General features: G+C 42.8%; 5 protein-coding genes across 5 annotated transcripts; 2 read left to right on the forward strand and 3 right to left on the reverse strand.

Annotated features, from left to right (window-relative positions):
* Positions 1-2,041: 2,041 nt before the first annotated feature.
* Positions 2,042-6,048, reverse strand: wdr83os (WD repeat domain 83 opposite strand). Its single transcript, XM_070921476.1, has 4 exons — positions 5,909-6,048; positions 4,810-4,915; positions 3,769-3,866; positions 2,042-2,458 (listed from the first exon to the last, which is right to left on the reverse strand). The coding sequence occupies exons 1-4, from the start codon at positions 5,956-5,958 to the stop codon at positions 2,392-2,394; spliced, it is 321 nt and encodes a 106-aa protein (XP_070777577.1). The 5' UTR covers positions 5,959-6,048; the 3' UTR covers positions 2,042-2,391.
* A 175-nt stretch (positions 6,049-6,223) lies between these two features.
* wdr83 (WD repeat domain containing 83) lies at positions 6,224-10,591 on the forward strand. Its single transcript, XM_070923439.1, has 10 exons — positions 6,224-6,337; positions 6,652-6,766; positions 6,970-7,090; positions 7,253-7,358; positions 7,523-7,571; positions 7,813-7,939; positions 8,200-8,267; positions 8,441-8,549; positions 9,360-9,474; positions 9,777-10,591. The coding sequence occupies exons 2-10, from the start codon at positions 6,664-6,666 to the stop codon at positions 9,924-9,926; spliced, it is 948 nt and encodes a 315-aa protein (XP_070779540.1). The 5' UTR covers positions 6,224-6,337; positions 6,652-6,663; the 3' UTR covers positions 9,927-10,591.
* An 855-nt stretch (positions 10,592-11,446) lies between these two features.
* Positions 11,447-12,281, reverse strand: LOC139292972 (persephin-like). Its single transcript, XM_070915367.1, has 2 exons — positions 12,203-12,281; positions 11,447-11,913 (listed from the first exon to the last, which is right to left on the reverse strand). The coding sequence occupies exons 1-2, from the start codon at positions 12,279-12,281 to the stop codon at positions 11,447-11,449; spliced, it is 546 nt and encodes a 181-aa protein (XP_070771468.1).
* A 6,642-nt stretch (positions 12,282-18,923) lies between these two features.
* Positions 18,924-20,425, reverse strand: LOC139300124 (transcription factor IIIA-like). Its single transcript, XM_070923125.1, has one exon. The coding sequence runs from the start codon at positions 20,423-20,425 to the stop codon at positions 19,346-19,348; it is 1,080 nt and encodes a 359-aa protein (XP_070779226.1). The 3' UTR covers positions 18,924-19,345.
* Positions 20,426-20,560: 135 nt separating this feature from the next.
* Positions 20,561-25,006, forward strand: yju2b (YJU2 splicing factor homolog B). The gene is made up of 10 exons (XM_070919839.1): positions 20,561-20,612; positions 21,103-21,143; positions 21,263-21,316; positions 21,396-21,478; positions 21,841-21,896; positions 21,997-22,057; positions 22,211-22,353; positions 22,638-22,810; positions 23,158-23,296; positions 23,541-25,006. The coding sequence occupies exons 2-10, from the start codon at positions 21,141-21,143 to the stop codon at positions 24,050-24,052; spliced, it is 1,224 nt and encodes a 407-aa protein (XP_070775940.1). The 5' UTR covers positions 20,561-20,612; positions 21,103-21,140; the 3' UTR covers positions 24,053-25,006.
* The last annotated feature ends 205 nt before the right edge of the window (positions 25,007-25,211 follow it).

The raw sequence follows: 25,211 nt of genomic DNA on the forward strand, positions 1-25,211 counted from the left end.
ATTCTGTGCTGTTAATGTTTTTTTTATACAATGAATATTTAATATATTATTCTATATATTTCAAAAGATTAAGCTACTTCTTCTGCTTTTTTGCACTTGCATGTGTCCCTCAAGTTAAATGGGGTCCCTCAAGACAAAGGTTGGGAATCACAGTCCTAAGCGACGTGTACGCATCATAGTTTGGTCGTGTCCTCTTCCCCTTAATGAAGGATTAGACTGTGAAACGTCTACACTGCACCCTCTAGATTTCTATGTCTCATGTCTCGTGTTTTGAGTTGAGTAAAAGCTGCTTTGAGCTCCATCCAACACATTCAGTAACTGTAATAAAATGCATTATGTAACTGACATCTTCTCAGTCTACATATGTAAAATCCATCATATATCTTAAATGCAGGTTGTCACATCAAATATTTATTCATTTTCAAGTAGCCATGGTTGTCTTGAAAAAGAGATGTGCAATACATCCATATTTCAAGTTAAAAAGAGACTTCGGCGGTCAGATACATGCAAGTAGCACAGCGGTTTTCTTCAAAAGCCCATCACAAGTTGCCTTTCAGCAAGGCACTTAAACATGCACAAATCTGTGGAATCACATTGCAAACTCCGGAAGCAGGAATAGGTTTGAGCAGAGGGGCTGCAACAGAGGACCTGTGAGAAATCATTGGACCATCTGGTTTTAGGAGTCTCTCTAAACTTTGGACCACCTGCCACCCATTCTACCTATATCACCAAGGAATATGATAAATAATATAATTAATAATGCTATTCCTGATGCCTTTCCACCTCACCACTGGAACATTTATGAGAGGAGAAATTACTCTAGTAGAGTTTTAATTCATTCCATCAATAAATTAACAAATTAGTGGGGGCCACAGAGACTGGGATAATGTTATTTCCTCACGATTCATTAGAGACTCACTCATTTGTGATGCTGTTGTGCCCTCTAGTGTTACAGAGTGAGAAGGAGGCCTGACCAGGTCTCTCTGGACTCTGCTCTCATTGGGCAGATCCTGCAGAGCAGAATATGGAGATTAGATTTAATTAAAATCGCCTCCAGCCCGTCACCCGCTGAACTTAAGATCTACATCCAGCAAACTGTGACAGTTTTTAATATCCAAATTACGCAGCCCACCGATCAATGCGGACGATAACTGCTGACTGGGACAAATTCAATATCCTCTCCTCTGATAGAAATCAACAACAAATGCACCATTATGACTGGGGCCGACAGAAGTGAACAACCACAACAATGGGATAAAGGGAGTTGTTAGTGCTCCAAAAGGGGGAGAGTTGGCAGTGCGAGTCAGGACAAAATCAGGAGAAAAGCCACTGGAGTTAGCTGAAACGGTGGCTGCAAGCCAAGCAGCCCGAGTAGCCACTCACTCTGAGAGGTGAGTTATATGCCGCTAAATCAGTCTCACGTCCGGCTGACTCCCCGGCTTCCTGTCCGTCAGCAGCACACACACACAAGCAGTTAATGCTGAGAGTGTATGCATGTGTTGTGGAGGGGAAAGAGCAGTGCCCTTAGTAGATGAGGGTTAGAGGATAAGGGTGTGTGTGATCAGACGTCTCAGCTCCTGAACAGAGGAGATGAGGGGAAACCTCTCACCAGATCTGCTGCTGTGTGTGTTACATAAGACCTGAAGCACTCAAAACTCACAGCTGAATGAAATGTTACCTGGTGTTGTTTACTTGTTTTATTTTTCTTACGTTGAAGTTGAGTTTAGCCGACGAGTTTAAAAAAAGCATGAACTCAGGATATAGTTACTGTGCCGACTCCTCAATACGTGTACTGAGGACTCCCTGGGAAGCAATACTCACACTGAGTGAATTACCTGAAATAAAGTAAACTAAATTGAGATTTAACAGGTGGATTTACTTGCGAGGCATCAGTGTTTGCTTTTAAGACACTTCCTGTTATTTGATTTGAAAAAAGTACATAAGAATCCCGGTTGTAATTACCACGAGGACGTTGACAGATAACGTAACTTGAAATGCAATGCGAGAATGTCATTAACACACAAAAGATACGAGCGAGCAGTTCCTCTTAAAACCGTACAACTTTATTTACGAAATCCTGCAACAGATCAGCCGAACAGTAAAATTTTGAAGTTTTCATCGACAAAGAAACGTAGAAAAGGTTAAAAAGAGAGGAACATGAGAATGCAGTCAAAGACCATTCGATCTCCCCGTCTTGACGTAGTGTCCTGCTTACTGTCCCACCCTCCTGGTCGCCTGTTTTCCCTCTCTTCTTCTTCTCTCTCTATCGCATTATTTATCCTTTCCGTCTGTTTTTCCTCCATGATGGCCAGGGGGGCCATCAGCATCTTCGTCACCGACTCTAGCATCCGCAATTTAATTCCGTGCTCCTCTATCCTCTTTGGCTCTTGGTTACCATGGCGGCGACATAGGCTGTGGGTTCTGGAGGTAGGACATCACAACCGCGGAGATGGACAGCCTGCAGACAGCACAGAGGACGGGCGTACACATCATGTTAAGAGTGCAATTTTAGTGTAATCCATAAATGTTACAGTTACTTTATTCAAAAGAGTAAAACTTCTATGAATTAAGAATTATTCTGAGTCTGGAGATTTGCACGACACCTATGCATTTTGGCAAAAGCCTTTGTTGAGGTGTAGACGAACGGTTCTGCTAACTTAAGATTTTTCCTTGAGCACCTTTGTTTGTGTGACTTTTTTTAAAATTACTTTTTACTTATTGCCAGAAAGCAAGAACACACTCCAGCTGTCTTTTACTTATTCAGCGAGATATTGTGCTGACAAGTTGGCATGTTATGAAACTATGCAGGCGAGCGCAGGTCAGATCAGATCAGTAATGACACAAGTTTAAAATAATTGATCCCTGAGCTGTGTGAAGCCACTGTGGGGTTCATTCATCCAAACACCAAACATGTGTGAAGGCAGGTTCCCCTGATAACCCCGATGACATACCTGCCCTCCACAGCTCACTCACCTTTGTTTAATGACACAGGGATACTTGCATCATATCTTGGCTATTGACAAATGTCCTAAAACTGGCCTTGAACCAGCTTCTATGCACACGAGGCTGGTGCATTAAGTTCATCGTCTGACATGATTTGCTGAGCCAAACATTTTGCGTTACTAAACCATGAGTGCATCAAGCTTGTCTTTAATTCAACCTCATCTAGACGATGGACAAGAAGGTTTCTCCTCATTGCAAATCTGTCTGCGAGGCCTGGACAGGTGCCCTACTGTAGTACTCTTTTATAAGCAAATGGAAATGTACCACCTCTGGAGGTCAGACAGTTAAAAGCTTTTGGACATTAGAGTTGGCTCATCTCAAGTCCCAGAGACAGACAGAAGCGAGTCTAACCTACAGTTTTAGACCTGCATAATTCAAGACTTTAACGTAAACACATATTGCCTTTATTAGCCACAGAGAAGAGGGCCATGTCCCTAATAATTGATTTTCACTGTTTGTCCAAATGATAGTTTTCAAGTGAGCGCACTTCTCTGCAGGTGAAGCCTTGGGCTGCACAATATGGTTGAATTCAATATCAGGATATTGACAAGACTTTGTTTCTGATATTAAAATTTATAGCAATATGGCAACTGTATGTAATAACTAATTCAGTTAAATTAAATCATTTATAAAAATGATCTCCAGCTCTAGGTTAGACAAGATAGACATTCAAACTCCTCAACAGCAGACAGCCGGCACTTCAGTCAAAAGTGGTGCACAAGGAGGACACACATGTAGTACAAACACATGGTGCTGTATACTCACATGAAGCTGCTCATCATCTGTTTGGTGTCCTCTGAGCTTCTGGAGTTTGCAAAGCTGATGAAAGAGCAGTAGACTGCGATCCAGGCACACCACTTCAGCTGAAACACACACACACACACACACACACACAACACACACGGGTTACAAAGGTTAGTTGTACAAGCTTGTGGAACAATAGAAAGACCAAAATTTAGATTTATATAATGGGACATCAGATGCTCTGAAGCGCGACAGACAGACTTCAAAGATGATCAATGCTCAGCTGAAGTTTACTATGGCGATAGATGAACACTTAGGAGGATAGCTGGACAACGGCATGAGTGATAAGTGGAACTGATAAATGAGTACATGATGACTTTAAACTTGGTGTTGTCACTTGGAAACTGCCCGTATCTTGGCCAGAATACAGAAGACGCATAACGCGGTGAATCCCCTGCACACAATTCCCAAACAGAATAACAGCCCTCCAATGAAAAAGTTATTCTGAAGGCAAAGGGCGGCCCTGGTAATCTGTATGTGCCTGATACTCATGCAGTACAACCCCAGTAAAACATCACATTTTTGATTGCCGTTTTGTTTCCTGCAAAAAAAAACACAATCTGAGATATTTTCAGGAAATAATTTGTGCCATTTATTTTGAAAAAAACAAAAAAACAAACATTTTACACCAACAAGTAAAAATAGCTGATTGTTGATGGGAAGACAATCAATTAAATAAATGATCTACTATTGGACCGAGAGGCCACAAGAGCCTGCTGCTCTCCCCTCTTTGTTTAATCTATTGTGTCCTCAGTGCTGAAAGTCAAAAGCTGCCCTTCATCCTTTCATCTAAAAAGGTGAGTTCACCTTTAATCTTCTAAATGGAACAATTGAGGTGGACCAAGGTCTACCAAGGTCTACCATTCAGGGGCAACACCCCTTTAGTGTGGACACACACACACACACACACACTCACAACGTACACAAACACAGAGGCAGAGGACACGGGAGAGATGGGAGTCACAGTGGTTTAGTGTGAGGGTGTGTGTGTGCGTAGGTCACCTTGAGCATCAGTCCACACATGCTGAAGATCATGCCGAGCAGGTTCATGTAGTCAGGCGTGGGGTCCTCCAGTGTGGGATTGGTCTCTGTGCTGGGCGGCTTGTACCTGCAACAACACAAACCTTTATTAACCAAAACCACAATGTAGCAAGCCTTTAACTTTTTAAGCAAGATTCACTGTTAATATATACACAGAACAACATCTCATTCCAAAATCACTGGCATTACTCTCGTGCTATAACAGCCTTCACTTTTCTGGGATGGCCACTAGATTTCAGAACCTGGCTGCAGGGATTTGCTCCCATTCGGCCACAAGAGCATTAGTGAGATCCAACACTGGTGTTGGGTGATGAGGTCTGGCTCACAGTGTCTGTTTCAGTTCATCCCAAAGGTGTTGGGTGGTGTTGAGGTCAGGGTTTTGTGCAGGTCAGTCAAGTTCCTCCACACCAAACTGGGAAGACCATTGCATTATGGACCTGGCTTTGTCACTTTGAAACAGGAAAGGGCATGTTTCCCTTCACTGGAGGTAAGGAGTAAGGATACTATGAGGCCCAGACCAAAATTACACTGCAATATGTGGACAGGGGTGTCCACATAGTTTTGGCCATAAAGTGTGAAACCAGATTGTCAATCAGATTGACTCCAGTTGTCTTTTTTTCTGTAAAGGTGTTAGAAAGACAGCCACTGGTTAACCTTCGTGCCCCTCGAGCGAAGTGTTCCGTGGTCTCCCACTCAGACTAAAGAAATCAGTGTCAAACAACTGAAAAGAATCGCATTAAAGGGACTAACCATCATCATCATCATCATTCATGACAGTCATGAATGACAAATAGCAATGAGGCACCGATGGAAAAACAACCCATTTGGTAAAATAATATAATATTATTAAGTCATTGACAGTCGACCACATATTAAGCAATCATCATTATTTGTTGGGAGTTCTGTGGTGTATAAATCCCACAGCTAATCGCTAATCCCTTTTAACTATGCTTGTGTTAAAGGTTAGCTAGTTAGCAGTTAGCTACCGTTAGCCAAGCTAATATGGTTAGCTATTTCCATCGAGAAAAAAAACTTTTGTTTTCCTTTATCAAATGCTCACCTTAAAATCTTATTTTGTCTCCTCGGGTCTGCCATGTTGTTGGAAGACATAATGTGTTACAATGACTTATTATTATTAAGAATTTTAAACTCCGATGCCCGACGGACAGCTGATCGGCCTCGTCATGAACTGAGTGGAGGGGATACTTATATCCGGTGAATTTCAAAATAATAGCGTAACGCTGTCCGCAGCCCAAAGTGAAACACGGGGACGGTTTTTGAAGTTTTATTTTGACAGGGGGATGTGATCCCAGTGTGCATTGCGCGTGCTAGCAAACATGATGTGCAATAAATGAATGAAAGAAGCTTTTGATGGCTACAAACTGGGGATAAACTTATTATTAGTATTATAAGTATTATTATTATTATACTAGTTGTACCAGGAATATCAACATGGCACTCTCCTGAAATTGAACCCTAACTTAACTAAGTAAGTAGCCCGGAAAAACTGCTGTGAATGCTTAACGCTACCGTTAGCGAACGTTATAACTATATAAAGCTGTCTGCTGTTCAATATAACACGCTAGTTCAGTGTAAATAATGTACCGTTTAAGCTAGTAACTAACTTAAACTAAAATGTATCCCGTGAACTTCCGTAACTCTGTTAGTTTCCTCTGTAACTTCCCTTGGTGTCATTGGAGAAAGCCAGTGAAGAAACTATAATAAAACTATATAAAACTCTACAACACAAGTAACTGAACTCGTTGTTAGCGTGGCTCACATGTCTGTGTTGTGTTTTTAAAGACAGGTTATGTCATGGCGTTCCCTCAGCCCAGACCTCAGGCTCCTCAGCTTCCTCAACATCTGCTCAGGACCATAGACTGTGACCAAGGGGCTGTCAGGGCTGTGCGCTTCAACGGTGAGAGAGACCCAAAATATTTATCATTAGCTTGCTTGTCATGAGAGATCTGGGCTAAACTAATGTGCAAGACGTGAAAACATGCATAATATAGCCTAGACAGTGATGCTTATTTTATTTTATGTGTGTGTGTGAGTCACGAGCCATTCGTGAAATGTCATTATCTCACATCTGCCCCTGTCTCTGTCTCCCTGCTTGGTCAGCTGACGGGAACTACCTGCTGTCTTGTGGCAGTGACAAATCTCTAAAGCTGTGGAGTGTGAGCCGAGGGACCCTGCTGAAGACGTACAGTGGCCATGGATACGAGGTTCTGGATGCTGATGGGTGAGAGAATTGTCACAGCGTCCTCCACAGTGTGTCAGGAAGGTTAATTCAGCAAAAATGCATGAGAAATGACACATGAAGAGTGAAAACATGCTGAAAAGACATTCACCCCCTGCAAGAACTAACTAAACAGTGTTTGTTTCTCATTGGCTGTTTCAACAGTTCCTATGACAACAGCCACATTTGCTCCTGCAGCTCTGATAAGACGCTGATCCTGTGGGATGTCGCCACAGGCCAGGTCACACGCAAGCTCAGAGGTCACGCTGGGGTCAGTTCTGCTGTTTATAACTCTGCGAAACCCGATTCTGTTGTTGTTTTTTTGTTGCACCTGTGTAGTTTCACTTTTCCTGTTCTATTGTGTCTCTCTATACTTTTGTTTTATTCATTCCCTCTTTCAATTTTTTATATATCACTCAAACTTCCTGCTCACAGCGAGTAAACTGTGTCCAGTTCAACGAGGAGGCAACCGTCATCCTGTCTGGTGAGTCTTCATTCATGTAAAACGCCTACAATGCACAATACATTATTCAGTATACATGGTGTATTTTCCTGGAGGGTGCAGTGTGTATTACGTGCCACTTGAACATTGGGTTGTCTTTGTACGTTTCTTGGTCTGTATTTATGTTCAATTGTAACCAGCTCATCAACACCAGTGTTTTAGTGTTAAACTCAGTAACTGTGTATATTTGTGGTGTGTGTGTGTGTGTTTTCTCTTCATCCAGGGTCCATAGACGGGACAGTTCGGTGCTGGGACACCAGGTCCAGAAGATTTGAGCCCATCCAGGTTTTAGACGAGGCTCGGGACGGCATCAGCAGCCTGAAGGTGGCACAACACGAGCTGCTTACCGGGTCAGCACAGTAGACGTAGCTTTTGCTGATCATCCGTATATTTAAGTTGATCTTGAGATTTTATTGATCACAAATGTATCCATCACTTCTATCTCCTGCTCATTCAGACTGCAGCTGTTTAGATTTGAACTGGAAGCAAATAAAGAGACAGTGTGTCCCCAGTTTTATCATTCCTTTACTTACCTTTCCACAAGTTGGACAGAGATTTGATTTTGAGATTTCTCTGCGGCACTATTAACTAACGATGATCTTGTGTTTAGGTCGGTGGATGGCAGAGTGAGGCGCTACGACCTGAGAATGGGACAGCTGCATGTTGACTTCATCAGCAGTTAGTCATCTTTTTCATAATATCTTTTCAACAATCATCAAGAGTTTTAACAACTGTTACTGTTATTGTTAGTAGCAGTAGTTAGTTGTTGTGATAGTAATGACTTTTATAAACGTTTATTTACAGCCATGATGCAGAACCCTGTAACTTGTGTGTATGTTTGTGTGTTCCAGGTCCGATCACATGTGTGTGTTTCAGTCAGGACGGTCAGTGCACTCTGAGCTCCAGTCTAGATTCAACAGTCAGACTGCTGGACAAGAGCACCGGGGAAATGCTGGGAGAGTGAGTGCTGTTCAGTCTGGTTTACGGTGTGGTGTGCCCCCATGCTGTGTCCCCATCATGGCGTCACTTACTAGTCAACTAATCTACTGTTAATTACTGTTCTTTATTACCTCGAGGGACTAAGCATCCCACTTGTGATTTCTCTCTATACTTCACCCCACTTTAAATCAGTGAACCCCAACAGGACACGACTCGGTGTACACTGTGGTGAACAGTGCCTTCTTGCAGCAGGAAATATAACTCATTTTGGATGCACAAGGACATAGAAATGTGGGTGTAAATCCTTTTTAAAGGGTAATAATATGCTGAAAAGTATTAAAGCTGTCATAACTTCACAATTTGAACATCACTGAATGCGTTTACATGCACATGCACATTAGAATGCTGGTTTCGGGATATGATGTTTTATATAGCGTTTACATGCGCAAAACATAACCAGGATACTTAAAACAAAAAAGAGATCATAACCAGGATACACTCAAAGTTCAATGGCACGTGGTTTGTGCCATATTTATCGCTCTAAACCAGCTCAGCCCACCATTTAACAAAACCAAATGACAGAATGACTAAAACACCACAAAAACCTCAAAAATTACCATAGAGTTGCAAAAACCATTCTGACAGCCATAATCAAAAGTGACCACAAGATTCAAAAAGGTAGTATTTATTGATCGTAAAGGTGTGTCTGTTATTCTGTCCACCCCCCTGTACTGTTTGTATGTATGTGAAGCCCTGCAGTTGGCTGAACATTTAATAATAATACATATTAATTCCGAGTCATGTTGTTATAATGTTTGTGTTTTCACTCAGGTATACAGGACATAAGATGAAGGGCTATAAGCTGGACTGCTGCCTGTCCAGTAAAGATACTCACGTCCTGAGCTGCTCAGAGGACGGACACGTCTACTGCTGGGACCTGGTGGAAGTAAGTGGCTGGTTATGTTTATGTTCATAGTGCATTAAACATAATGGGTTCACCATGAGCATTTTACAAAAGGGAAAAGAAGGAGGTAGCTGGCACTCCACCAATACTGAACAGCTCTCTATCATGCAGAACAGCAGCCTCTAACCTCTGGGTTTCACCCCATCAGCACATGAACGCAGTCCTCCAAAATTAGAAATGTGTCCACCAGATTTCATAGATATATATATATATATATATATATATATATATATATATATATACTGTATAATGTTTTCATTAGTTTTTTTTCTTCTAACCTCCAGGGATCTCTGTCCTTGAAACTGCCGGTGGGGAAAGCTGTCGTCCAGTCGTTGTCCTTCCACCCCACAGAGACCTGCCTCCTCACAGCCATGGAGGGGCGTGTCCAGGTGTGGGGGCCAGAGGAGACAGAGGAGGATGCCATGGCCACATAGAGGTGGTTAAAGTAGTCAAAAGCTACGTTTACATGCTGAGGATTCATGTTTCTGTCATTCCAGTGACATACAATCTGTGAACATCATAACTTTGAAACCTGATATATCTTACGTTTTTGTGTGAGCATTTCCAGCAGAACCTGTACCCTGGCATACTCGACAAATGTGATACAGTGTAGGCCCAAAGTACACATGCCTGAGCAATCTGATATTTATCGTGCGCACCAGGAAAGTCACACAGATGCCTTACAGGAATTGTTATTTCTTTGGCTTGTGTTGGGTCAGTCAAAAAGGAGAATATTCACGAAACATGAAACTGAATCACAAAGTATCAAAGGCTCATGTGGGCAGCTCAACTTGAATAAGATCCTAACTGGAGTCTGTTTAGACGCGTTAATGGCCAGAAGTGAGCGACACAGATACACAGCGGCCACTCAGGTACAGCTGACATCTTGGCCAGATTATCTGTCCGTCTTTATGACTGTTGGATTTACAGGGATTTAGTTCTGTAGAGAGGAAAGGGAATGCTGAACATACCAGCTGACACAAATAATAGTTCATGAGTGAATCATAAGAATTAACTAAATGATTTAGGATTTTCTGGTATGCGTGCAAAACATATATTTTTGTACAAAACCTTGAATAAACATCTTGTATAAATGACACCACAAGTAATTTCTCTCTCTCTTAATGATACTCCCACCACACTGTTTAGTTCTGTACAAGTTTATGTTTATTAGGAACCGTACACACAAATTAACATAGAGATTACAACATTACATTACAAAATAAGTTAATCAGCATGACAAAAGAATGGCAACAAATAAATAAATAACTTATCTTACATAAATACAATTTTAAACTGCAGCTGGACTGTTGACAAATAAGTGAATTGTGGAGAGCTTCACTCAGCTGCGCGAGGTGCGTCTACGCAGCTTCGTCTATATGATCCGCCCTATTATTAACCCCCAAATTGCACTGAAGATTTCAAATAAATACGTGTCAGCTTATTTACAAAAAAAGTCAAGTAGTTTGCCGTAGAATCATGTCTCTGCTCAGTTTGACCCTCAGTTGAGCAGTGCTTTCATTTCTAAAAAGTACTTACTTTTGAAGGACTACTCTTTAATTTCCTGTATGTATTTATCGCCAATGTCAGATAGAAATCTCCCTTTTCCAGAGTCAAAACTGTCCGTGAACTAAGAAAAGCGGCCTTATTTAGCTTGCCTGCTATTGGAGTAGTTTTTTAAAGCTCGCAAATGACAAAAATAATACAATTCTAATCCAACTGAGGCCCATGAGATCACCAGTTTAAGTCAAAACCTTTAAATCAACAATTCATGAGGTTTTCACCCAAAAGTCAAAATAGGGAAACTAGCTTCATTTTGTGCTTATTGATTTTGACATAAATGACTTCATAAGAATAGGTTTCAGCTTACTCAAGTCAATCGCCTCGTCCTCACAAACCATCATACAGCCCAACCCTCTCACCCTCCCCCCATCAGCTGTCTACGCTTGGCTGTTTAGCCCACACAGCTGCAGCCGGCGGCCGACAGCTTCTCCACCTTGTGCCAGCGGTGCGAATTATCGAGGAAGGCCATGTCCTCGTGGTGGGTGGGCCTGCAGCAGGGCGCGTTGTGCCACTGCTCCCCAGGTGCTGGTTGAGGGAGCACCCCGCTTATCAGCAGGTTGGTGAGGGTGAGGTCGTGGTTGGAGCGAACGTGGGGACACGTCCCACTGCAGTACTTGAACAGGACGGTCTCGTCTGAGTCGTAGCCCAGCCCGAGGTCTCGAACCTGCAGCAGGATGGAGCGCAGGCCACACTGGGAGTCGACTGCAGAGCGGCGTGACCGGACCGGGATTGGGATGATGGGATTGGGTGATGTCCCGACTCCAGAAGCTTCTGTCTGGCCGTCTTCTGCAGCTGGATCTCCGTTTCTCTTGTCCTCATCTGGTGACGTGTGTGGAGATGCTGTTTCTTGTGTCTGATCTGGAAAAGGCAGAAAGAGTTCTTTACATCTGATGTACTAAATTACTGGGAGAAAACTGACGGCAAACTAATTTCAAGCTTTACCTACATTTTAGTCCACATTAAGACACCAGTTTGTTCATACTCTTAACCAAAAATTAAGAACTTCTAAGAAGCAGAAAATCAAAGTTTAAAGTGATACATATGCAAGTCTGGACACAATAGTCAACACGTTGTCCTCAAAGCAAGCAGAAATTAGATTTTAGCCAAAAGGTCATAGGTCACGATCTTCCCTTCAGCCAGCACTTACCAATCAGTGATCTCAGCCAGCGGCTCTCTCCCCTCTGGACGCAAAACAGAATCACAAGCAGCTTCAACAGGGACGTCATCGTTGAGAGTCTGCTCTCTGTCTGAGCCGTCGCTCAAAATGAACCAGACACGTGTGTGTTTGTATGTCTGCGAGTGATGCTGAAGATGCAGACGAGTCACAACCTCCAATATATAGCCCTCGGAGATGAAGGGGGGGTGAAGGGATGAGGTGAGGAGGTGTAGGGGGGAGACAGACACTAACCCGTTACTTGCCAACAGACTATCCCACTCACCTGAGCCTGACAGGGAGCGTAGGAGGGCAGGCGGGCGCTTGACCCAGAATTTGTCCCGTTGGGATTATCTAATTGGTGTAAATCACTGGTTTATTGTTGAGTTTCCCCCAGATGTTTTTCCAGAGGATATTGGCCCCTGGCAGTATGGATTCCCAGAGGTTTGGGGTTCTTAAAAGCTGCTGTGGAGTGGACAATGATGTCACATTGATGATGCTGAGAGGTATGTGTGAGAAATGAATCAGCAGATAGGTAGCTAGACAGATACGGAAGTGGAAAGGCAGGCCAAGAGATAAATTCTGAGACAGAACTTTATCAATACATAAACCATGTAGGAAATGTAAAGGAAGAAGTGCGGTGAGAAGTTAAAAAAGGCTGCAGGAGTCATTGTGGAATGTCTTAAAATAGGCCCCTGTTGTGTTCTGCGTCTGTGGCTATTCTTACCGTAAATGTGACGCCTGAGGATCGATACAGGTACAAACATTTAAAAGGTTAAACTCCAAAGAAGTAAGGTAAATCAGGTTATAATAAACAGGGTCTGTTTCAGCAGACATTCCACAATGGGTGACTGGTCTTGAGCTGGTCCATAAATTGAGGGATTTCATCAGCGATGTGTGGCTGACATGTAGAATATGTAGAATATGCATTATGTAACGGTCACAGGGCCCAAACAGGCAGTGAATGGAATTTGGAGTTTGCGAGAAAGTGCATATTTGGACCCTGTGTCTGCCATCCAGGTGCAGGTCAAACAGGTGCTAAGTATTGTCTCGCCCTACTCTATATCTGACATCATTGGTGACATTATTTTTTGTTTTTTTGCCACCAAGGAAACTTTCGCTTTTCAGGAAATTAGATGAATGATCTTTCTGCTGTGTTTTACAGTTCATTTAAATTGTCAGATGTGGATGTTTTTGTGCATTCTCAACCTTTTTTCCATGTTAATATATTGCTTTTGACAGCAGGTAAAAGCCATAACAGGAGCATGAGTGTACAAATAGAAATTTATCATAATTATTTAGTGAATGATTTTACCTGCTTGGATTTTGGGAAAGAGTCAATCAGTCAGTTGTCCTACACAGAAAGACATTCTTTGACTCTCTAATACTTCCTCATGCAATCTATAAGTTGTATTTAAGTCTGATTGCCTGTTAAAAGCAAACTGAGGCAAACAAGACACATTACTAGTTACTCACTCTAACTACTCTTGATACGTTGATGATATACATATATATATATATATATATATATATATATATATACTTGTACAGGAACAATACACAATGATTAATATCACTTTCTGAGGCAGATGTTTGATAAGTCATTAAGATAATATTAGAGAAAAGGCTTAAAAAAAGCTAAAGAATTGGAGAAAAGTTGAGTGAAGCAACATGTACATTATGAAATATACACTACAATGCAGGCACTTAATACTGTAATCAAAACAAAGGACATAACTCTACTGCATTTTGTTAATGCCTGACCCCGGGCTTCAATTAGTTATATTTAGACACGAGGAGTGTGTCCAATGAGATTCTAAGTTTATTTATTATATTTAAACAGCCCCATTCCTCATGTATTATAGCTCTGTTGATTTGAATTGCAAAGGAATCATCCCTAAATCTTGAACTAATAATGGTCCATGAAATTTACTGCCTGGAATGTCAATAACTCTTCCAGGGATTTCAGGGGGTTTTGAGGCTGCACTAAATTAGACATTAAAATGAAAAATTAAAATGACATTTTTTAAGTGAGCTCTTCCTCAGTTACAGCCTAGTCCACTCAATACGTCTGACTCTAACTTACACAAATTGTACCCAAAATACTAATGCTTTATTTTATCCCTTTGAAAAACCAAATGTATGTTCTGCCTTTTGGACTACCTGGTAATTACCAACAGTGGTAAGTCCAAGTATTTGTTCTCTCTCCATCCATCCCAAGAAGTCAGTTAATGGACAATAACAACACAGTTTTGATGCAATCACAATCTGGATGGTTTCATTTTACAGTTTTAAACACATTCGCACCTGTAGCAATTCAGAAATCCCAATTCTCTTGTCCTTCATATCTTTGGACTGTGAGAAGAAACCCACCTTCATTAGCTATTGAACTACACGTGGAAAAGCTATATTTTATGTAAAATATAAAAGGTTTAGTGGCTTTAACAGGCTGATAAATGTGGGTTTTAGGAAAAATAGCTCACTGGACCTCATCTCTAGCCCACTAGTCTGGGGTTGGACCCTCTCAATGGCCTTGTTTCGGACTTTGTCAACCCGCACAAGTTGAAAACAATAAGAGCTCTGCTGAACTCAGCTGTCCACAAGCAAGCAAAGTCATTAGCACGGAGAGCATCCATTTCCTGGAAATTTGTACAGAAAACAAGAATACGAAAGGGCAAAGGGCCTGACACATTCCTTCCACCTCTCGAAGAGACAGGAGGACGAAGGCCAAGCAAGAGATGAAAAGACAGGAGGAAAGCGGAGGAGGTGGCGGGAGAAATACAGTGGAGATAGAGCAATCCTTTTGGATTACGGCCTAAAGAACCAGTCTGGAATTCAGGGATGTCATAAGACAAGAATGGAAAGAACGTGGCATCAATTTCTGTTAAAAAAAAAAAAAAGAAAGACAAAACCTGGCCAGATCTGACAACTGTTCCAAAACTAGATACGCATCATTTGAAAAAGTGTCACCTAATTCTTTATGCCAGAATTGATACCACACATTTAAAACAAAGGATATTAGGCAATCTGAGCTCAGCAACGGTTCAATGGATTGCACGGACATTTTGTACAGATATCATGGTCCCCAGAGGATGAATCGCCATCTCCTGACTTTTCCTCAAGATCCACCAGCAGGTCAAAGCTTTTGCTTCTCCGATGAAATATCTAAACGTCTTCTTGATGGATTGGTACAAAACTTTCAATCAAAAAGGTTTTCATGGTTCCCAGACGATGTATCTTAACAGTTTGGTGATCCCCAGGCCTTTCCTGAAGCGCCACCATGAGGCTGACATTTAAGGTTTTGAGTGAAATGTCTCATCAACTGGATTTCCACGCCGTTTAGTACACACATCCATGTCCCCCTCAGGATGAATTATATTACTTTGGTGATTCCCTGACTTTTCCTCTAGTGCCACCCTCTGGTAAAAATTTGAATGTGTCCAGTGCTTTGGTTTGCTAATGACATTCCCATCAGCCTCAGCTGTGTTTAGTGCTAATTAGCAAATGTTAACATGCTAAACTAAGATGGTGAACAGTCATCTGGTGGCCACAGCAACTCTACAGGAGCAGCTAAGGGTTTCATGCCTTGCTCAAGGGCACAACAGTTAATGCAGGGCAGGACGTTCCTCCTTTTTTTCCCCAGCACACTTTCTCCATGATGGCACAGCTTTCTTGACAGCGACCTCGCAGCTTTTCTAACCTCTGGGCTGCTTTTGGCTCCCTACATAAATGTCACAATCGTCTGGTTTCTACTCTACTTTTAAATCTTTCTCAAGGCACCATAGATCTTCTAGGGGAGAATCACTCCTCCCGGCGCTGTCTCCTTTGGTGCATTCCTGCACGTTCAGCACATTTATTTTGTCATCTCACAAAGCAGACATATATAAATATATTCTTTTATGATGGTTTTACCCACCAAAATGCACTTGTTTCCTTTTTGAACCCGACAAATTCTTAATGTCATTAAAAAATATATCTCATACTCAGACCTGCTATACCTAATCAAATAACATCTGCTTTAAAAGAAAAGAAAATGTAGCCTGTAACGGTTTTCTTTCTTCATGTTGAAGTACCTAAAGTTAAGATGTACAGGTTTAACCCAGCAGTCAGTCAGTCAGGCAGCCAGACTGCTGAGGCTCAGGCTTGACGGGGCTAAATGTAGCCTGAGTTCATGCCAAAACTGATACGGAGAGGTAAAAATAGAACAGCAACAATATATATATATATATATATATACACATGAAGAGGTTATAGTACGGAAAAAAAACTATGAGATTTAAAAGTTAAAAAAATAAGCTGGCACTGTAGTGAAAAACATTTTATTCTTAGTGGCCAAACAAATGAGACAAACTAACTAAAGTTTATGAAAGAAAAATGAAAAAAATATGAGTGACTGATGTGGCAGTCAACGCAATGATTATATTGTATTTTTGATTGCACTGTTACTGTGAGCTGTCAGTGTCTCTGCAGCTGTCTAATTAAGACTAATGTGAGCATTTGTTCCACACGATGAATTCAGGTCTTATCACTCCAACAGCCATGTAGGACGGTTTTAAAAGACATTACATTTAACATTCAAACTGTGTGAATAATAATTGGATGAGGTCTGTCTGCTGTGCATTCCTGGGTGAGCTGGTCAGACAGTCGGTCCATATAGGGCTCGTCTGAGCTGAGCAGGGCAGGAATGTAGGGAGCAGGCTTCCTGTAACGGGAAATATTCGGAGGATTTAGCCTCGGAATCTCAAACTCGCACGGAGCAGCTCCTGTTTACGCCGTAAATCTGTTGGTCGGAGCTGAGATGCTCCACCGTGTGTCATGAAGGCACAAGAATCTGCAGGTTTCCATTCCAGCCGATCAGTGGAGATTTCACCAACGCACACCCTCCTTTGGTTGAAGATGTGCTGCAGACTCCTGGACCATGATGACATAAAGCTGAGAGACACGTGACCAAGAGTATGTGGACACCTGAACATTTCACCCATTTTGTAATGTCACCCTAATGAATCTGCTCAGCCCCCACTCCTCTGGGAAACATTCTCACCAGATTTTGAGATTTGCTACCATTCAGCCACAAGAGTCAGAATTACATCTGTATTGGCCAAGTACAGGGACAACAAAAATAGGTGCATATATATATATATATATATATAGCATTAGTGAAAGATCCTGCCACAGTTCATTATCATAACTATCATAACTTTTAAATGGCTCAATTTTAACATTTTAAATTTACACATTACACCTACAGGAGCTTTTATGACATCCCATTCCAAGTTCATAGGCATTAATATGAAGTTGCTTCCTCTCTTCTGGGAAGGCTTTCTACAAGATTTTGGAGCGTGTCTGTGGGAATTTTTGCCCGTTCATCCAGAAGAGCATTTGTGAGGTCAGACACTGACGTTGGGCGAGAGGGCCTGGCTCGCAATCTCCGTTCTAGTTCATCCCAAAGGTGTTCAGTGGGGTTGAGGTCAGGGCTCTGTGCGGGCCAGTCAAGTTTTTCTGCACCAAACTCATCCAACCATGCCTTTATGGACCTTGCTTTGTGCACTGGGGCGCAGTCATGCTGGAACAGACAAGGGCCTTCCCCAAACTGTTTCCACAAAGTTGGAAGCATAGAATTGTCCAAAATGACTTGGTAAGATGACGCATTAAGATTTCCCTTCACTGGAACTAAGGGGCCGAGGCCAACCCCAGAAAAACAACCCCATAGCATCATCCCTCCTCCCCCAAACTTTACAGTTGGCATAACGCAGTCAGGCAGGTAACGTTCTCCTGGCATTCACCAAACCCAGACTCGTCCATCACACTGCCAGATAGAGAAGCGTGATTCGTCACTCCACAGAACATGTTTCCACTGCTCCAGAGTCCAGCAGCTCCAGAGTCCAGCGGCTCCAGAGTCCAGCGGCTCCAGAGTCCAGCGGCTCCAGAGTCCAGCAGCTCCAGAGTCCAGCAGCTCCAGAGTCCTGTGGCGGCGTGCTTTACACCACTCCGTCCGACGCTTGGCATTGTGCTTGGTGATGTAAGGCTTTCATGCAGCTGCTCGGCCATGGAAACCCATGCCATGAAGCTCCCGGCGCACAGTTTTGGTGCTGATGTTAATGCCAGAGCTGGTTTGGAACTCTGCAGTTATTGCGTCAGCAGAGCTTTGACGACTTTTACGCACTATGCGCCTCAGCACTCGGCGCCCCCGCTCTGTAACGTTACGTGGTCTGCCACTTCGTGGCCGAGTTGCTGTGGTTCCTAAACGTTTCCACTTTGCAATAATACCAGTTACAGTTGATCGTGGAATATCTAGGAGAGAAGAAATGTCACGAACTGACTTGTTGCAACGGTGCCATCCTATTACAGTACCACGTTCGAATTCAGTGAGCTCTTTAGAACGACCCATCCTTTCACAATTGTTTGTAAAGGCAGACTGCATGGCTAGGTGCTTGGTTTTACACACCTGTGGCAATGGGACTGAATGAAACACCTGAATTCAATGATTAAGAGGAGTGGCCCAATACTTTTGTCCATATAGTGTATGTACAGCCACATATCATTTCATTTTGCAACACTCCTTCCAAAGTGATTAGACCAAAATCCTTACGCTTCTACCACCGAGTACCACATCAGGTCTCACTGATTTAATAGACATGAAAAACATTCATCAAGGCATCCGCAGGTTTTATTTAAACACTGTCTTTTTCACAAAGTTATATTTTCTGACATTTTACAAAAACAAATAGTTTTCTTATTAATTTTACAATTTGGACAAAATGTATATTTTACAAATGGCACAAATAGAGTGGACTTAATGGTTCAAGAAAAAACAACAGAAGTCCCCAAAAAATTATTTAAGTGCAGAGAAAAAAAAAATACAGCACAGAACACCAGGATTTGATTTCAAACCAAACTTTCCTGACGCTGTGCTGACTTCTTCATTCAGGATTCATTTTCAAAAAGACAGCGGATCAAAATAAATCAACTCAGCTGACGATTTAGTCTTTTAGGTTCCAGCCTACTAAACCGAACAGCATCTGTGTCCAAAGTAAGGAACCTTTTGGGCTTTTAGATGGTGGACAATAATTACAAAACATAACAATCATAAATGCCCTTATTAAGTGCCTGCTAGTATGAATTCTTTCGTACTTCTTCCTACACTGTCAGAGGTGTAGTCAGGGCATGAGTAAGTCCATGTGTGTCCACAGCAGGGCTGCACTGCAAGGACGTGTCCTGCAAGAGGGACACCAACTCAACAGGACCACGTGGATCAGTCTTTTGTGCAGACCCTCTGAGGGATTCAGGCTCCCTGCGCTTTTTGCAGACCACCCTCTTTGTCTCACTGTAACCGCTTAACCTGGACGCAAGAGATCTTTTGGGTTTAGGCTTCTTCAGCTTCTTCCTGTCGGGGTCGTGGGCAATGCTGTGACGCTGGAGGCTCTGCCTCATGGCGAAGGTCTTCCCGCAGCCTGCGTGGGTGCAGGCGAAGGCCTGCAGCTCCTCGTGGAAGGAGCTGATGTGGCTCTCCAGGTTGAAAGTTGTGGTGAATGACCTGTCACAGCCGTCCCTGGGGCACCTGAGGACCACCCGCACCTCAGAGTGGACGCGCTGATGCTGCTGCAGGAACCAGGAGTCCCTGAACACCTTGTTGCACTGGTCGCACTTAAAGATGAGCCTGTGCTGCTCCTTCCTGTGCTTCAGGTACTCGGTCCAGGTCTTTCCCGTGAAGCTGCAGCCCTCCTCTGGGCAGGGGTACCCTCTGTGCACCTTCTCGTGTCGCTTCAGCTTGCTGGGGAAGGTGAATCGCATCTGGCAACCTTCATGCTTGCACTGGTAAGGGGGCAGCTGGGTGTGCTGCTCACACATGTGGGACTTTAGCTGCTTGTTCTTCTTGAACTCGAGCCCGCAGCCCTCAAATTTGCAAACATACTTCTTCTGCTCCTGGGTGTGAACGCGGCTTACGTGTCTGGCCCGGTTCGTGTTGGTGGTGAAGGCCTCCTTGCAGCCGTCCTCGGTGCAGTGAAAAGGCTTCACACCGCTGTGGCTGAGCTCATGTCGCGCCAAGTGGTAGGGGCTACAGAAGGACTTACCGCAGCCATCGTGCTCACACGAGTACGGCTTCACTCCCGTGTGTGTACACAAGTGAGCGTCCAGTTTCCACTGTTTGTTATAAGCCGCCGGGCAGTCGGTAAACGAGCAGATGTAACGCTTCTGCGGCTCTATTTTAACTTCCATTTCTGCGGCATTTACAAGCGACAGCTAACACGGGTTGGACATGTTTTGATCAGAGCACGTTTTCTTCCTTGACACCGGTACTTCCCACAATCCCCTGCAACGGGACGCCACTTCCGTAACCGGGAAGTGACGTCTGCCACACTCTGGTGTTAAGTTGATGGTTGTTTGCGCAGCTACAGGAGCAGTTGTAAGTATTCTTTTAAGGTTCGTACTCAAGAGTAAACATGACAGCAACGCATTAAAAACGATAATACAAATGGTTTAGTTTGCAGTTGTCATTTAGCGACCTACGTGGTCATATTTACACAAAGAGGACGCTAACGTTACATAGCATGCTAGCTATTGCTAATGTTGCTTTTAGCTTAGCTCCGATGCTTTTCCAGGCAACGTCACACCAAACTGTATTCAAAAATCTGGCAGTTTAATGTTTTCATATATCTTGTAAAACGATGAAAGCGTTTTATGGTCGACGTACACCTCACTCGCTTATCAGAAAGTAAGCAAGCGTTTGTTAGCTACCGATATTCAGCTAAATACATATGTTGTTGTTGCTAATTGTTTACACTGGTACGTAATAAACTGGCAGCTGAGTGTGTATAACTCTGATTACATGTAACCTCTCTGTTAGTGTTGCAGTATGGTGTCAGTGACTTCTTTTTTTAATCTGGTGTTAAAAGGGTGAATCCATTACTGGTGTGGAGATCCAGTCGTCACTATGGTGAGCCATGATGTGTAAAATGAATCTGTGTCAAGATACAAATAGCAACAAGGATACATGTTTAAATACTCAAGTTGTACTCTTTACTGACAAAGTATCCTGCACTGTTTCCTTGACAGGGTGAAAGAAAAGGAACAAACAAATACTACCCTCCAGATTTTGATCCGGCCAAGGTGTGTATGATCTTTTTAGTTCGACTGTTTGCGTATACTGTGGATGCTGACTAATATTTTAATGATTCTTTCTCTTTAGCATGGATCCCTCAATGGCTACCATAAAACTCACGCTCTGCGGGAGAGGGCCAGGAAACTGTCCCAGGGCATCCTCATTATCAGGTTAGTTCACACACAAATACCAGATACAGAAATGATGGACTGATGTTGGCTGGAGATTGGAAATTATAAATGATTATCATCTTGTAATCCAGGTACTGACATGTTATCAGACATGCTAAGTCAATTTGTTTTTGTAAGTTATCGTCTCTAAAAGGCATATTCATACAAGCAAACATGCTACAGTGCATCTGTGCCTTTATGTCTCTTAAGTGTTTTATTATTACTACTAAGTGTGAAATAAGGGAATCTAGAAAATACAGGTGAATATGAGTGTGCAAATCTCATATATCTAATAAATAGGTGTTTCTCATTGACACCCAACCAACAAGCGTATGTTTTCATGTTTTGTTTTGTTCATTAAGGTTTGAGATGCCCTACAACATCTGGTGTGATGGCTGCAAAAATCACATTGGCATGGGTAAGTGTGAAGAGAAACGTGACCCGTTTAGTAGGTTCAGTCTCACAGTCACAGTCACGTGTCTTTTCATTCCCATGACACTGATGTTCTGCTTGCACAGGGGTCCGCTACAATGCAGAGAAGAAGAAAGTGGGGAACTACTACACCACGCCAATCTACAGGTAAACAGACAGACTGGGTTGACCACTCACATGAACTTCACATTTGAGCTGTGTGGTGCAATTTACAGTATCTCCTTATACAAAAATCATCGTGCCCCTGTCTGATGTAAAATATAGAATTACGGTATGTCTTTTTTTTGTCTCCTCAACCAGGTTTAGGATGAAGTGCCATCTGTGTGTCAACTACATCGAGATGCAGACGGATCCGGCAACCTGCGACTACGTAATAGTGAGCGGGGCAAACAGGAAGGAGGAGCGCTGGGACATGGCTGAAAATGAGCAGATCCTCACCACAGGTAAAGGGATCATGTTTGTTGTCAAAGAGGAAATGCCTTGCTCAGTTCACTACTGCGTTTCTTAAAGGTTTAATTTAGGCTGGAAATCTGCATCATGACAGTGACACAAAAGGTTTTTCTTTTGAACATGCAGTGTCAAGTGTATAGACCATCTCAATATTCTGGGAATATGTCTTAATGTCATCACTGCCTTGAGATTGTGAAGAGTCTTGCAGTCTTTTTACTTTTAAAGAGTGGACACAGTCTGCTTCCTAATCAGCTCTCTCCTCCGTCTATCTGAACAGAGCGGACAGAGAAGGAAAAGCTGGAGACGGATGCCATGTTCAAGCTTGACCACGGTGGGAAAGACAAGGAGAAGCTTAAGAAGGCTCTGCCTTCTCTGTCGGAGATCCAAGACCACCAGTCCGGATGGAAGGACGACTTCCAGCTCAACAGCACCCTCCGCAGGAAGTTCAGGGTAGGATAGTGACCTCTTGTGTTGGTAACTGCTATATATTTATATATATATTTATGGGTGTATTGTCACTAGTTTTTGTTGAATTTTCCTCTGAAATTCCGCTTTGCATTGATCAACTTTAAAGTAAAGTAAAAGTTGTGTAAACCTGCAGTGCCACTGCATGTTTCTAATGTTATTGTTCTATACAAGCTGTATAATATTGCATGTCTGGCATTCTGACACATCATTCTGTGTGCACTGGGAGTAAGGAGAAGTTTATTTCAGATTTCCTTGAAAACCATGACATCTTTTGAGATTGTATTGCATTGTCCCTAAACTGAAGGCTCTGCTTTTATTTGGTGGTGCAGACAGAGAAGAAAGTTCTGGCTGAGCAAGAGGAGAAGGACAACACAGTGAGGTTGAGGACCAACCTGTCCATCCCATTACTGCCAGAGAAGGAGGAGGACAAGAAACTGGCAGCACTGCTCACCTACCAGGCACCTGACTGTAAGTAACACATACAAGCTCTCTATATCCTCTTCACTACTTTGCTTTGTTTCGTGGCCAAACCATCTACCAGATTTTATTCTAATTTGGTGGCAAACAAAAAGCGACCAAAAACGTTCTCCTTTGCAAAGTGAAGAGTGTATTAAACATTATGTATTATGTAATATGTATGTAAACTGAGCAAAGTTTGTATGTTAACACTCCTAAATTTCCTCCTCATTATTCCCCGCCCCTCCCTAATCAGCCTATGACGACAAGCAGCACAGCAAGCGGAAAGAGATCTCATCTCGTTCGTGGTTCACCTCCACCTCATCCACGCCAGGAGGTGCTGCAGGCAGTCTGCTCCATAAGCTTGGCCTGCAGGGGAAAGAAGCGGCCGTGGCCAAAGCCCTGGGCTCCTCACACAGCCCCCTGATCCGCCGACGCACAGGAGGACTGGGAATCAAATCCGAACCCTGCGCCACCGTCACTCGCAGAAAGTCACACCCTGAAATCAACACGTGTGATGGAGAGAATTCAAAGGTCACGCAGAGAGAGGAAGCCCCGAGTATAGCAGCAGCACAAGTGGGACAGGAGGTAACAGAGACAAATGACAGTGGCTCCAGGGAGACGCATGTCAAAGCCACAGAGGAGGCAGATGAAGGACTGACAAAGACAAAGGACTTTGGGAAGCAGAAGGAACAATGCAGAAGTTTGGGAGCTGTCGCATCCCTGGTGGCAGACTACAGCGACTCAGATTCAGACCCTGGACAGTGAGGCTGAATGATCATCGTTTTGTGAGAGTGAAACACAAACTCACCTGTCGGTTCACAATAGAGTTCTGTTTTCCAAAACTCTGTCATGAATGTGTCATATGACGATCCGACCTGTTAATAAGGCCAACGCTACGGACCCAGCTGAAGATGTTATTTGATGGTGTTTTGATTTTTAGATTTTCGACATATGTGTGATCTGATTGTAAACCTGTCAGGCACCTTGTAAAATTGAATGCAAAATACTGTTAAACTGTTGCTTGAGTTGAGTTTGTTACCCGAACATTTCAAATTGTTGTCAAAGTTACATCACACAGTGGTGAACATCAGGTTTCCATAATCAAAAAGCGAAGCTGGCAAACTACTTTCAGTAATCATACACTGAAAGTCATGAGAGAGAGAGACCAGGTTGTTCACTAACAGTATCTCCAATAAACCAGAAACAACACCACCAAAAAAACATTTGGAGTACTGATTACAGTTGTCACAGATATGCTCCGGTGTGCTAACTCGCACACAGACAGGCACAAAGCTTTTAATCATATTTTCCACAGAAACCGGTTACACCAAAACCGTTTAGTACAGTGCAGTTTATATAGTATTGTTCTGTGTGTGAACGTTCAGAAAACGTCACTGCATATTGCAGACGGTGCTCTGAGCAGGGCAGTTTTTTTTTTTTTTTTTGGTGTTGGATTTCTGCTCAGGTTGAAGTTAGAAAGTGCAATGCTCGAATTCCAAGATGTCACCCTCTCTGTGTACTAATAAGAATGATGGATGATGTTGAAGTTGTCCCCCCTCACAGCTAACAGGAAAGTGATTCACATGTAAATCAAGCACAGTCGGTACACGCCCACACAGGCCGGAGAGGAGGCCTAATCAGACCTGTATTAAGTGTCACACAGATATCACTTCTTGCTGCTGGTGCTGAACCGACGCTGAATTAAAAGTTAAAACTGAAACGAAACGTGTGTTTCTTTGCTTAATAACACTATTATCGTTATTATTGGTGTTATTATGGGTGTTTATGGGCTTTAAAATCTTTGCACACTTTAAATGGATTCTTAGTGAAATCTCAAGTCTCTGTTGCTGAGGGATTTATATACCTGCTGAGATGGCCTGTAACGCACTGTGGGATTTTGTAATGAAGATAAATAACCGTTAGC

This window comes from Enoplosus armatus, chromosome 2, assembly GCF_043641665.1.
Source record: "Enoplosus armatus isolate fEnoArm2 chromosome 2, fEnoArm2.hap1, whole genome shotgun sequence".
NCBI lineage: Eukaryota > Metazoa > Chordata > Actinopteri > Centrarchiformes > Enoplosidae > Enoplosus > Enoplosus armatus.

Coding starts and splice junctions, on each gene's coding strand:
- wdr83 (XM_070923439.1), top strand. CDS start 6,664: ATGGCGTTCCCTCAGCCCAGACCTCAGGCTCCTCAGCTTCCTCAACAT. Junction 6,767..6,969: donor CAGGGCTGTGCGCTTCAACG/GTGAGAGAGACC, acceptor CTGCTTGGTCAG/CTGACGGGAACTACCTGCTG. Junction 8,268..8,440: donor GCATGTTGACTTCATCAGCA/GTTAGTCATCTT, acceptor TGTGTGTTCCAG/GTCCGATCACATGTGTGTGT.
- LOC139300124 (XM_070923125.1), bottom strand. CDS start 20,425: ATGGAAGTTAAAATAGAGCCGCAGAAGCGTTACATCTGCTCGTTTACC.
- yju2b (XM_070919839.1), top strand. Junction 21,897..21,996: donor CAAAAATCACATTGGCATGG/GTAAGTGTGAAG, acceptor CTGCTTGCACAG/GGGTCCGCTACAATGCAGAG. Junction 22,811..23,157: donor CCCTCCGCAGGAAGTTCAGG/GTAGGATAGTGA, acceptor TTGGTGGTGCAG/ACAGAGAAGAAAGTTCTGGC.
- LOC139292972 (XM_070915367.1), bottom strand. CDS start 12,281: ATGACGTCCCTGTTGAAGCTGCTTGTGATTCTGTTTTGCGTCCAGAGG. Junction 11,914..12,202: donor CTGGCTGAGATCACTGATTG/GTAAGTGCTGGC, acceptor TGCCTTTTCCAG/ATCAGACACAAGAAACAGCA.
- wdr83os (XM_070921476.1), bottom strand. CDS start 5,958: ATGTCTTCCAACAACATGGCAGACCCGAGGAGACAAAATAAGATTTTA. Junction 4,916..5,908: donor AGACAAAATAAGATTTTAAG/GTGAGCATTTGA, acceptor GTGTTGTTGCAG/GTACAAGCCGCCCAGCACAG. Junction 2,459..3,768: donor CAGATGATGAGCAGCTTCAT/GTGAGTATACAG, acceptor TGCTGTCTGCAG/GCTGTCCATCTCCGCGGTTG.